This window comes from Poecilia reticulata, chromosome 11, assembly GCF_904066995.2.
Source record: "Poecilia reticulata chromosome 11, P_reticulata-male-v2, whole genome shotgun sequence".
Lineage (NCBI taxonomy): Eukaryota > Metazoa > Chordata > Actinopteri > Cyprinodontiformes > Poeciliidae > Poecilia > Poecilia reticulata.
This window is the reverse complement of record NC_088840.1, coordinates 7,521,566-7,534,745: the sequence shown is the minus strand read 5'-3', so window position 1 is coordinate 7,534,745 and position 13,180 is coordinate 7,521,566. Positions and strand designations below refer to the sequence as shown.

General features: G+C 41.7%; 1 protein-coding gene across 1 annotated transcript; it reads right to left on the bottom strand.

Moving 5' to 3' along the window:
* Positions 1–951: 951 nt before the first annotated feature.
* On the bottom strand, positions 952–6,037 carry sync (syncoilin, intermediate filament protein). Its single transcript, XM_017307454.2, has 6 exons — positions 5,610–6,037; positions 2,247–3,761; positions 1,948–2,162; positions 1,481–1,688; positions 1,261–1,385; positions 952–1,187 (listed from the first exon to the last, which is right to left on the bottom strand). The coding sequence occupies exons 2-6, from the start codon at positions 3,720–3,722 to the stop codon at positions 1,139–1,141; spliced, it is 2,073 nt and encodes a 690-aa protein (XP_017162943.2). The 5' UTR covers positions 3,723–3,761; positions 5,610–6,037; the 3' UTR covers positions 952–1,138.
* Positions 6,038–13,180: the final 7,143 nt, after the last annotated feature.

The following is a 13,180-nucleotide window of genomic DNA, read 5'->3' as shown; positions in this document are numbered from 1 at the left end:
TACAATACCAGAATTTTCACATAACTTTTATACTTTTGGAGCCCTATTTGAGGTCACATTTTGATTATTAAATTAGATGTTATGATCAGTTACTCAGTACTTGAGCAGTTTACCAAATACATTTTACACTTGCTTAATTAAACATGCTTCAGGTGTGCTCCTCTGATTGGAGTACAATTTTGGAGTACTCTATGTATGAACGATTGCTCTCTGGATCACCTTTTTTAAGGTTTTGTTGGCTATAGTTGCCTTTATTTGGAAGTAGTTTGACAGGAAAGTGGGTAATGAGAGGGTTAAGACATGCGGCCTGCGATCACCGCCACAATGACTAAGGCCTCAATATGTGGGTTGTGCTTTGCCCCTGCGCCATCACAGCACCCCCTCTGGATCGCTTTTTAAAAACAAAAAACACTGCCATAAATATTGTCTATCGCTGCAGTGGCCATCCCACCCCATGAAAGTAATGTGACACACCGTGGTGGGCGTCCCTTATTTTGATTTCTGAAAGGTGGCAACCCTATGAGGGAAAAACAAATATAACATTCACTGCAAAAAACTATAGTTTTAAAGCAGTCCAGGTTCCCACTTGGGTTTTCATTTTCCTTTTTTGTGTTCAGCATTTTAATGTTGCGCATAGTCCACATTTTACTGAATTTCCTTAAGCAACCAGTGAACCTACTTGTCTATATTTCCATGTAAGTAGTGTTTCTTACTTATGAGCTGTACTAGTACCTTACTAACCCAGCAAGTATGCTTACAAGTCTTTAATCTAACACTGAAGAGCTGAAGATTCGTCTCTGCTTTGACTGCCTGTCCTGACACATCGGTGCTCTCCTGTTTCCTGAGCTCACTCTCTCTATTAATTGCCTGTTTAGTTCTTCAAAAATCTTGCCCTTATAAGCATAAGAAGCACTCTCTGTTCTTTAGAGAGACATTATGTCATCAGTCACATTCACACTGTAAGAAACACCAGGCCTTTATTCGAAACAGAAACCTTTCTACACGGTGCATCCTACTTTACAGGCAAACAATTTGGGTAAAGTGCATCCTTGAAATCTATGAAGCTCACTCTCTTTTGCAAATTCAAAATTACAACACAAATGACAAGGTTGTTTTTCAACCAAAAAGAAAAGCATGATCATGTTCTGTCCTGCTGATCACAGCTGTTGTGGTCCTCGGTTGGCGTCCTACAGAAAGACAACAATCAGGTTTAGATCCTTGAATCCTTAATATGAAGCTGACTCAAACACCATGAAAAACCTGTAAAGCAGGAGCTGCGTGGTGAGGTTTTCTCTCAACTCCTCCATCTCCTTGGTTTTTCTCTTCTGAATCTCCAGCTCAGTCCTCAGCTCTCTGATTTTCTCCTCCAGAAAATGCACAGCTTCCTACAAAGGGGGTGAGAGGGCAGTGATTAGACAATCCATTGAAGGGAATGCCTGCATCAGTTTTCAGAGGCGCTCAAAAAGCACAGTTTGCCTACCTTGTGGCGACCTGCATCCTCCTGCCTCTGCATGTAGGTCAGTTTGAGTCTCTCCTCCAAACAGGTCCTCTCCAGCTCCAGTTTCTGAATCTCCTCCCTCAGAGGTTTCACCTGGACCCTCAGCTCCTGGGACTGCTCTTTGGCTTTCACCAGGGCACCAGCCGCTGCCTCTTTTCTCTTCAGCAGTGCCTCCAAAATGGGTTCATATCTAGGTGAGCAATATAGCAACTCAAAATTGTCATCACAGTGTCAATGTACACTGAATATGAATGGCATAAGAGTGGATAAATACGATATTTGTGAGGTTTCCATAATTTAAATAACAGTTGCTTAAGGATCAAGAACTTTCACTGCCCTTGATGCCCATATTTATTGACTCAGATGCAGTAATTTAAGAAAAATCAGGAATAGATCTTTTGGATGGAGTATTTTTATGCACTCAAAGCATTCGATGACTGTGACAGCACCTGTCTTCCAGTGCTTTCAGTCCACCCTGGACGTACTGCTGGACATCCCCACAGGAATTCCTTCTGCACTCAGTCAGGTCCTCCTGAGTGTTGGACGTCAGTCTGGAGCTTCGGCGGTGAAGCTCTACTTCTAGCTCCAACACTTGTTCCTGTTGGTCTGACCTGAGTTGGCAACTCTCCTCTGTCAGCTGCAACACCAAAGAGTTCAACTTTTCCTGAAAAAAGAAAGAGAAGAAGCATTTTTTTACCGAATGTTTCTTAAAAGTCGCTTCTACAGCTCCTGGTGGTGGTAGTATTACCTCCTCCGTCTTCAGTATCTCCACATCACAGCGCTGATTGTTTAGTGTTGCCTGACTCTGGGCACAGTCCCTTGCCACAGCAAACAGCTTCCTCCTCAGCCTCCTGAGCTCGTCTTGCAGTCCCTGTCTCTCCAGATTCACCTTCCACGTCTTCCTCTCTTCCTCTGCCCTCTCCTCCCTGAGGCCTTGAATCTCCCTTTTTCTCTCCTCTCGTCTTCCCTCCTCTTCTGTCCTGAGAATAGTGAACAGCTCCACAGCTTTTCTGTCAATCGACTCCTCAGTCTCATCTTCGTCCCCCCTTCCCCTTTCCACATCCTCTTCATTTCTTTGCCCTCTCAGCTGCAGCACCTCCAACAGTAACTCTTTCCTCCGTTTCTCCAACCGCTGCACCTCCTCTATGCAGTCCTCCATCTGAGACCTCAATCTATTCATGTCCGACTCAAGATCAGTTTTATGTCTTTCTTCAGTCATGTTTGTGTCATCTGTTCCTGCCTTGGCAATGTCTTCTATAGTGTCAATCTCTTCATTGAACCTTTGTCCAGTGCTTGTTTCCCCACAGATCTTTGGGTCTTGGTTTGCTTGCTCCGGAGGCACTTGCAGATGTGAGAACAAGAAGTCAGGCCTCTGGTCTACTTCAAGATGACTTTGCTTGTCTGGTCTCTCCTTTGAGCAACCAACCAAATGATCATGTGTGCTTCTTTTTCTTGTTGAATTTATTGCTTCTCCAATCTCACCAGCCTCTGAAGCATTATTGCCTTTGCCAAAAGAATCAGCATTCATTGGCAGCAGTGTTTGGCTCTCTTTCTGATCCTCCGTCAGCGCTGTACCAGTAGGATGTTGAGGATCCTTTCTGATGTGCACATAGTCTTGGCCTGCGTCTGTTGCCCGATCTTGTGGCTCAAAATCCATGCCAGCCTCCTCCATGCAACTTTCAAGCATGGCCAACATCCCCAACAGCTGGCCCTCGCACTCCAACATGCTGGCACTCAGGTTGTTGCCAACTGAGGATAGAGGCATCTCTGAGTGATAAGACATGCCATGCCTGTGGATTACTGTGCCCAAGTTTTGGCTTTCTGCCCATTCGGCTTTTGTTTCAGTCCGGTCCATATGTGTGTCAATGTAGCAGGAGGAACGGCTGTCTTGAGGAGAACTGGCTGCTTCGACATGGGTTTCTGTTCGGACCTCCTCTTTGCCTCGATTTCGACTGGACTTACTCAGACTTGCTTCAGAGTAACCCTCAATATGGCGTGATCTAAAAGGAATTCCTGTAAGCTTTTCACAGCTTTTCAGTAAGACGTCCATTTCCTGTAGGTATGGCTTTGATTGTTTGCCCAGTTTCCCAGTGACATTTTGCCCTTTGGGGTTTTGTTTGCCATCACTCTGTTCCACGATGCTTCCATCTGTATCCCCCTTTTCTTCCCTGATAAAGAGTGGCCCAAATCCAGTAGAGGATAAGTCCTCCTCTTGGTCCTCCATTGGGTTAGCCAGTGATCTCCTTTAGGTCCTGCAACAACCCTTGAGAAGAAGCAAGGAATGTGTCAGGCACACAATGGAAATCACAATAAAAGCTGCCAGTTTTTAAGGTTTTGCCTGGTCAGCAAATCACCTGTTCATCATCAAATCTTAATATTTGGTAAATAACACCTCAGCTGAAAGGCAAGAGACACTATGTTGCACTGGCGTGTTTGTCTTTTTTTGTGAAAATATGAGCCAAATCAGAAAAATATTCTTTGACTAATACTTTCATATGATTCCAGTGGGTCAAGCATTGATAAACAAAGACACCAATCTAGTCAGCAAGCGGGAACGTATCTGTATGAGCAAATGCTTTGGCTCTTTTGCTTCTCTGGATCATTCAGGTGACTGTTAAGACCTCATCAAAGACAAGGTCATTTCAGAACAATTTGTAGCCTATCATTCTATGGCAAGAAGGAATGTAATTTAAGACAGTTGCCAGTGCGTAGCCAGTGGTGGACCCTAATCCAGTTGACCATATCCCATGCGCATGTGAGCTTTCATAAATTAAGCCATTACAAATCTACAGGAAGTGTGAAGTGAATTCTGAACACTAATCCATTAAAAGTTTGCCACTTCTTTTTTACCTTAAGTCCTGTGGTCATATCAGTGGCTGTCAACGCTGCATCGCTCCCTTGAGTTGTGAAGCCAGGTTACCCTAACATATGCCATCCTCTGCTGTCAGTACCTTGCTTGGTGTCTCATATCTACAGTGACAGATTGACTCCATACCGTCCTTGCTGTCTTGGTTTCTTTTGGAAGTAACACAGAGGTTTCCAGAAAGCATCTAAGTTCCAATCCTGAGGAACGTGGACTTAAAACTCTTTATTTTTCACACCCTTTGGTTTTTATTTTTACAAAGTAAATGCTGTTACTCATATGATCTTGCACTGACTCGTGTTTTAGACCAGTGCCAGAACATTCTGTTTATTACGTACAAACTGAAAACAGCTGTACTTATTTTATGAAGCTGTTTCTATCATGCCAGTGATATACCTCGCTGACACTGATGACCTGTTAACGGAGGGGTTAGGTTAATATGGCGAGACGCTGAAAGCTGTGATGCCATGGGGACTTCTGGGTCCGTGGAGCAGAGCAGCTTTGAAAATGGCATGCTACTGACAGCTGTCCCTTCAGGGGGCAGGTGTCCAGGCGTCAAAGCTTTTTGGAATGTTTGGACATGCCTCAGCAGGCCTATTCATGATTTCACATATAAACACTGTAATGCCATGGCTACTAAAGCCAGCCTGATGGATTTGAAACTCCAGCAAGTGGCACTGCAAGAGCGTTACCGTAACATGTCATTGTGTCTATCTATAGACAAGTATGTTTGTTTTCCAGTTTTAAATACTGTAGTGTCTTTTTGTAGATTTAAGACTATCTAGAAGTCTAAGAGGAAACTGACTAGATTGAGTCAATGATGTCTTTACGGCAGAAGTTAATGGGGCAGAAAGGGCATGATGCTATTTTCCAACACCAAGCTGCTTTTTGGATACATTCAAGTTGATTCTAGTCTGTTCAAAACATCTGTCCTCTTGGTTGGAATCAAATTTAAGTTTTACGAAAAGAAAACTCTGAGCAGGATAAAGAAACGACCGGCTGTCTTGTTGCAGCACAGATATCGACAAGAGGCATCCAGATTGACCAGTGACCTACATCTGATGTAAACATAAATGTAAACTTTTTCAAGTAAAAGTCCCTCATCTAATGTTTATAAAGTTGTAAAATATAAAATGTTTTGCTTGTCAAATAGAAGTCCTCTTTCTTTGCAATAATAGAACATTGCCAGCATCAAAATTCAAACTCAATCAAACCACAAAATGTCAATTGTAATTCAACTGTACTTACAATTAGCATATATATCCCAGGTCCTTTTTCAGTGTGGCGTCTCCTGATGGTTAATGTGCGGAAGGAGTTGAACAGTTAGTAGTCAAGATGACAAAAGAAAGCTGAGTGGTTGGGGAATGAGCGGGAGAATGGGGTGCGGATGAACTCTAAGAGGAGGGGAGGGTGAAAAAGACAGCTGAGCCGACCTCCTTCTTCCCTCGCACTCACCGTGCTGCTATGTGTGGCCATGACGACCCCAGATATGTTTAGGTTTATTAATAAACACTGGATTTGGAGAAAGATACACATGAGCACGCTGTTTCAACCTGATGGAGGAAAAGAATTGAACAGAACATATTCTTTAAAGGACTAAATTTGTTTCTTTAAGATGTTCAGTGGTTGTATAGATGTGAGCAATAGAGGTAGGTTTCCAATGAAAGAGCGTCGGTCCAGGATTCCATCCGTGCCTCGTCATTATCGAGGAGTCTTTAAATAGCTGCCTGTACTTTTGTGACTACAGTACTTCCCGAGGGAGGATTGGTTTTCACCTAAACTTCTGACCTCATGAATTCGGCAGACAGGACAGGAAATACAAGGAAGTACGCGGTAGGGACTGTGAAAAATGATCCTTGGAGATGATGCAGACAGTAATGAGTTCGGCTGCACTGAGACAGGGCAGAGCTACGGATGCATCCAAATTAATTGGAATATCAAAAATATATATATATGATTAAACTTCAGTATGTCTTACTTCACTGAATTTCTATATATTATAGCTACAGATATACGTTGTATATAACACATAGAAAGAGGAAACTGGCTTCAGTCCAGTGGTCCAAAGTCTGGTCAGATAAAAGTAAATTTTGCATTCCATTTGAAAAATTAATGTTGCAGGCTCTGGGGAGTGGGACGGCACAAAACCCAAGTTGCTGGAGGTCCAGTGTGAAATTTCCATACTCAGTGATTATCTGGGGAGCCGCTTCACGTGCTGGTGTCTGACCACTGCTTTTCTTGTATTCTTTATTCTTCATTAGTTGTCAACCAGGACATTTTAAAACACGGAGGAGGCAAAGGCAGCTATACTGCAGCAGGTACAAACACAAAAATTAGCCTCAAGTATTGAGTTAACACACAGCACACTATGTGGACATGCTTTCAGTAGGATTTGTTTCTTGTTCATTTGGGGTTGAGTGTATTGCTTGATTGCATAAGACGATACATTCAAAGACCACTAGATGGCATACTAGTGCAAACTTTAATCTCACCTGCTATAGAAAATAAACTTGTTGAATTTCTAATCTGATCCTCAAAAACACTCACTACTTCTAAAATGTATTGAACTCAAGACTGAACAGTAAATTTCAGCATTAGTTGGTGTTGAATTTTATTGGAAAACAAACTTCTGCTTCCCAAAAAACATGCAGGTAGATTTCTCCTGCATGTTGTCAGTATCAAATTACCGAGCCTATTTTAAAAATGTACTTTATCTACTGTCAAGAGCCTGTAAATAAATGTCCGTTATCCTTTTGGGATTCAGACTCAGGGTTTCTATGAAAACATTTTGCTCCCTGTAGGCACAAGACGAGATGTAATGTTGATTCAACCCTCTTGACCAAATCACCTTGGTGATTTAGTAAGTCTGGGCTTCGGGAGACTGTAATTTACATGACGTAATGGACAACACGTCAGAAATGTAATGATGCACACCCACACAGCTACTGGGATTTAGGGATTTCAGGATTGCTGCATGTCATGTTTGCCATAAAAAGCAAAGTCTCTTTAGTTTCTTTTTGACTCTATTCTGTTCATTTGCATCCTGAGCAAAGGATGCAGGGAGTGCATCCGAGAAAACAGGGAAGCCACAGATTTAAGGGGGAGTTGTGGTTCAGGACAAAATGTCCCGCTGAGATAGGCCATATGCTGGATTTTCTTTTGGACTGCTCTGTTACTTTCTGCTCCAATCTACAGTTTTGTCCAAACTCACCAGAGCGTCCTGTCGGTGTGTCCTCCTCCACCTTCTGCTGCTCCTCTCCTCCAACCCCATCGCTGCTCTACAAAGAGCCGTAACATATCGTTGAACTCGTGTTTCCTTTACTACAAAGATGGAGAGCATAAAAGGTGACTTTGTTATCTTTTCAAAGCTTTTGTGACTTTTAGAGCCGCCCAGCTAATTGGCTCAGCGGAGGACCACCTATGCAGGTCACCATGCTGGGCATCAGTGGCTGAAGTCCAGGCATGGGATCAGAGATAAGAGATCATTTTTGTGTGCTTTTACTCAACACGCCTCTCTTTTTTTTTAAGGATCAAAACATCAAAGCAAACATAACTTTTTTCCCCCACAGATGTCTTCAAATGCTTTTCCATAGATAGTTTGTTGTTGGAAGTAATGGGTGGAGTGTTCAAATGCATGAGGCCTTTTTTGATTCCTGTTTTATTTAGGTTATATGTGGCCTCAACATGTGTAGCTCACAAGAATAATTGTCTCTTTTAATAAATATGTATATCTCAAATTTTGGTCAAAAGCACTAAATGAATTTTTGTTGAATATTATTTCTCATTACAATGAGGATTTTTCCCCCAATCCGTGACATTCTTTCTCCAAGGCTTCCTAAAAGAAAAAAAAAAAAGTAACTTTAGTAAATACAGGCTAATTTTAAATCTTGAATTCCTCATTAAAATAACAAAGAACATGTTAAACATTTATCTTTAAAAAAAACAATTTTCATCAACTGTTTCAATCTGGCATTAGGGCCAAACGCAGGGTAGACACAGCTCTTTTGAAACTGCTGATTGATTTAACAATAAATCAAGATTTTTGTAATCTTACTCCTTTTGGGCTACTGGATTTATCCGCTGCTTAAAATCTGTGTAAAATCTTGCTGAACAGGCTGCAAAGCCAGTTTGTCCTTTTAGATAAATCACTGAGTTGATTTAAGTCACTCCTAACAAAACTTGATAGTTTTGTTTCAGGAAGAACACTTTTCTATTATCTATGGCGTCCCACAAGGCTCAATACTAAGCCCTGTCCTTTTAACCCTTGTAACCAGTTAAACTGTGTGCTGTTGAATTTTATTTGTTGTTGAGTTTGTCTTTATTTTTTCTATTTAAAGCATTATTAAAACACCACTGCTACTATTATTATTTTTTATTAGCATTATTATTAGCATTATTATTACCACTACACTATCGGTTTGCAAATATTGCTAAAGTTATGTCTTTTGAAAGTTAATCTCACTGTATTATGCTAGTCAATGTAAGCAGTAATAATCATCCATCCATCCATCCATCCATCCATCCATCCATCCATCCATCCATCCATCCATCCATCCATCCATCCATCCATCCATCCATCCATCCATCCATCCGCACATCCTTGTGGGGTTTTCTCAGAGCTGGTGCCAATCTCCAGCAGTCATTGGTTACAACAGTTAGCATTTTGATTCACAGTCATGTTTTGTAATCCTATTTTCACAATTAAGTTCTTCACTGAAATGCAGCCTTTGTTGCAATGACTACTTGAGGAGCAATAGAAGAACATTTCTTCCTTCATTGTCTCTATGCAGCTTTCCATTAAAGCTAGCTGGTTTTCTGTTTAAAAGATGGAACCAAAAAGCCAACTTCATAACGTCTGGCCTAATTTCTGCAGCAGTATAACGCTGCAGAAGGCTCTCTACAGCCTAGAGAAACATAATGACAGAGAGCTTATTTGGTGTTTACTTTGAAAAGAGAGTTTCTGTTACGTAACTATCAGCCGCACTCTTTGTTTTGAAATTAGGCGGCCATTGTTTGGACATGTTGTGCTTAGGAGTCCAAAGGGATCACTTATTAACTTGCTTAAATGGTGCCAAGCCTTTGTTTTTCCTCTGACGGATATGCATTGATTTTTCTAATTATCCCAACTCTTTCACCAGAAGGCTGCTTTCATTTTCATTTCAAAATATAGGGATGTTTCTGGCGGTATTTCTTTTTTTAGCAGCAGCCTTTATCTTAAGATGTTGACTGATTTTTTTTATTTTATCACATGAATCTCTTGTAACAATCATTTGACTCAGTATATCACATTTAAGCTGTTGCACAACCACAGTCACTTCCCAGGGAGAGAGACAGCTGATGAAAACGGCTGATAATGGGAGATGAGAAAACTGGAAAAGATTACATCTCCTTTGTTCAGTCATGAGAGACAAACCATAAATTACATCCTCATGTGTTCGAGAATATGTTTATGATACTAAAATACAAGGAAGTTTGACAGGCAGTGTTGAGGATTGCTGGTCAATCAGCTCACTCTGTGTGAACTGCAACTTTAGGAATGAAGTCTACCTGTTTCAGTCAACATCATGGCAACCAGTGTTTAAATTCCCCAAGGCATGCAGACTGCTTCTGCAAACAGCAACAGCTCAGTCACAGAGTGGTAGGCCACCTAAAACAACAGCACACTGAAGAAGACAGAAGTCTGGAGAGATTCGTGGAATAGGTTTCCTCGACCATCCGAGCATTACACTGCCAGTGTAATGGTGTGAAGCATGAAGACATGTTCCCTGATATGATAAATCATGCTCCAACAACTGACTAAATTTGATGGATGAGTCTGCCGGTTGCCAGATAAACCTTGCTTGATGACGCCATTGTGCTGAGTGCACAATGGCACTCTGTCAAGAGCCATTGTGCTGTTTGGTTGGAGGATTTTTGCGTGGAACCCATTTGCGGATTACGCTTTCCTGTTCCAACGTGACTTTAATGCGTTTCCATTGACCGTATAATTGAGGAGATTGGAATAACGAAACCATGCGTGGGTTCTCTCAGGGTACTCCGGCTTCCTCCCCCAGTCCAAAAACATGACTGTCAGGTAAGTTGGTCTCTCTAAATCCTCCGTAGGTGTGTGTGTGTGGTTGTTTGTCCTGTCTGTCTCTGTGTTGCCCTGCGACAGACTGGTGACCTGTCCAGGGTGATCCCGCCTCTTGCCCGAAACGTTAACTGGAGATAGGCACCAGCAACCCTCTGGACCCCATTAGGGACAAGGGTGTACAGAAAATGGATGGATGGATGGATGGATGGATGGATGGATGGATGGATGGATGGATGGATGGATGGATGGATGGATGGATGGATGGATGGATGGATGGATGGATGGATGGATGGATGGATGGATGGATGGATGGATGGATGGATGGATGGATGGATGGATGGATGGATGGATGGATGGAAACACACCGATTTAAAAAATGGATGGGGAGTCAAGGATTTTAATAAAAGGTTTTTGCACTAGGACGAGGTGATTTTTTTCAGCTGTTTCGAAATCACTGCGATAGAAACACTTTTTTGCGCATTACATGAGTCATGTGCTCAACAACCGGTCGTTACTGCTGGTGCAAAAGATGAAGACGACAACAGGAAGTGGTAGGAGGATGATGGCACAGCAGGATTTATCGTGTAAACAAACTTATTTGTGTGTGGTTTTAATTGCGTTTCTTATTTAATGGAAACACAGCAATTGCGCAATTGTGTGATTTTTGACATTAGCGGGATATTGACAAAGTTTTGTGGACGTTTGTAATGGAAACGCAGCTTCTGTTTCAACGCAAGAAGAAGGTCCATATAGACATGGATTCGTTTATCCTGAACATTTTCAAGTGTAGTCTCTTTATGCTTTGCACTGCTCTACATACTTTTTTGCTTTTCTAGCAGCACCTGTTGCTTTCTAGCTCTCAGCCTCGTACTTTCGTCACGCTTTGTCTTGTTTTGGTGTTCTTCATCTGGACCTCATGTTCTCCTGGTGTTTACCAGCTCCTCCGTTTAAGCTCCCCTACAGCTGTTTTGAATACACTTGATCAGTATCACTTGTTTCCCATGCCAACCAATCACCCTTCCTTACGCATATTGCTTCCAGTTCATGGAGTCAGTTTCCAGCTCTTCCTTTAAAAGTTCCTGCCTCTCGTTTTGTACAGAACCTTGCTGCTCGTGTAAACTTCGGTGTCTGACCTCACAAATGGATTTCTGGAAGAAATACTCACAAACGCATCCCTAAAAATGATGGAAAACCTTTAAAAAAAATGTAACTTGTTACAGCTGCCAAGTGTATGCATGTTGAGGGAAACGTCTCAACAGTTTTGGATTCATTCAAAAATGTTGTCTCTCCTGGACGATCTGGCTCTCATACTTGATACTATTTTCATTTTGACCCGTGTTTCACCAGCAGCTTTATACATTTGCCAAAAATTCTCCCGACACACTCGCCTCAAATCTAAACACACATCAAGCTTACATTTTAAGTCGGCCTGTTAGTGTAATGAGTCATCATCTAGCGTGGGTGCAAAAACACAACCCGATGTGTCTCTGAATGTACAGTTCGCCGTAACGGGATACCTAATGGCGTGCTGCAAATGTTGCTTAAAATACTTAAGTAGATATTATGACCACTATCTTTTAATGAAGTGGGTTTTATGACATTTGCGGCCAGGAATGTTCAGGAAAAAAACAACAACAAAAAAACAGCCTCAGACTTTAAGTGTGCCGGCGTCCTTATTTGAAAGCGGTTTTTGACTGGAGAGGATCGGCGTTCTGTTTTTAACTCCCTTAATGAGATGGTGCGTTGAGTCCCGGCCCCTGTTTTCACGTTACAGAAACGACGAGAGGTCACCCCAGGCTTCCTGATTGTGACATCACCGGGCGACCCGCTGCGGAGAGCGAAAACGGGTCGCTGAAGAGGAGGAAAGCAGGAGAGACTGAGGCAGAGGGAGAAAAATAGAGGGGCAGTCTGGGTGGGAGTGTTGGAAAGCAGCAGTGGCTTTGTTTTTGTCCGGCCCCAAACTGCCCAGCGGCGACCACACCCTCTCAGAAATTCCTGCTGCAAAAATACTTTGACTTTTTTAGCAGCGCAGTTAGAAAAACATGGTTTCTTTTTCCCCCACTCGCGTTAGAAAACGCTTTGTCTTTGCATCTACAGGTCTCTGAAAGGGACATTTGAATAGAAGAATTGTATTGAGTGTAGTGTTGTGCAACAATACATCTGGTTTTGATGTAGATAATTGCTTTGGGTAATTACTAGCAAAACTAGTAATTTACATCAAAATGACCAAGTCAGGGCACAATCTAGTTAACAAGAAAATAACAGGCAAATAGTTCAGTTTCACTTATTGTTTATTTACCAGACTGATGTGATCTGGGTATTAAAAGGAGAACAGATGAAGAGATGAGTCCAGCAATACACGACACAAGTATGATACAAGTATTATACAAGTTTGTTGACAAGATTAATTCAACTTTACAGTTAAGAGTACTTTAACCGGCAAACTCACTGAAGAAAAAGTTTGAAAATGAAAAAATTGATCTGAAAGTGAAATTGTTTAAGACTTAAAATAAGACTTGATTCTGAAAAGTAGTTTTGAACATTTCTTTCAATTTCAAAACTTTTTTCTTTCAGTTTAGTTTTTTATTTTTCTTTCGAACAAACTTTCTGGCCCCAATTTAGCTCCATATTTGTTCCCTAATGTTCTCTAGCAAACTTCAAAACCCTTTGGCACATTAGCGGGATTTTTACCGAATAAAGTTGGATATGCCAGTAAAGAGGGGCTGGAACAAAGAAACAAAACAAC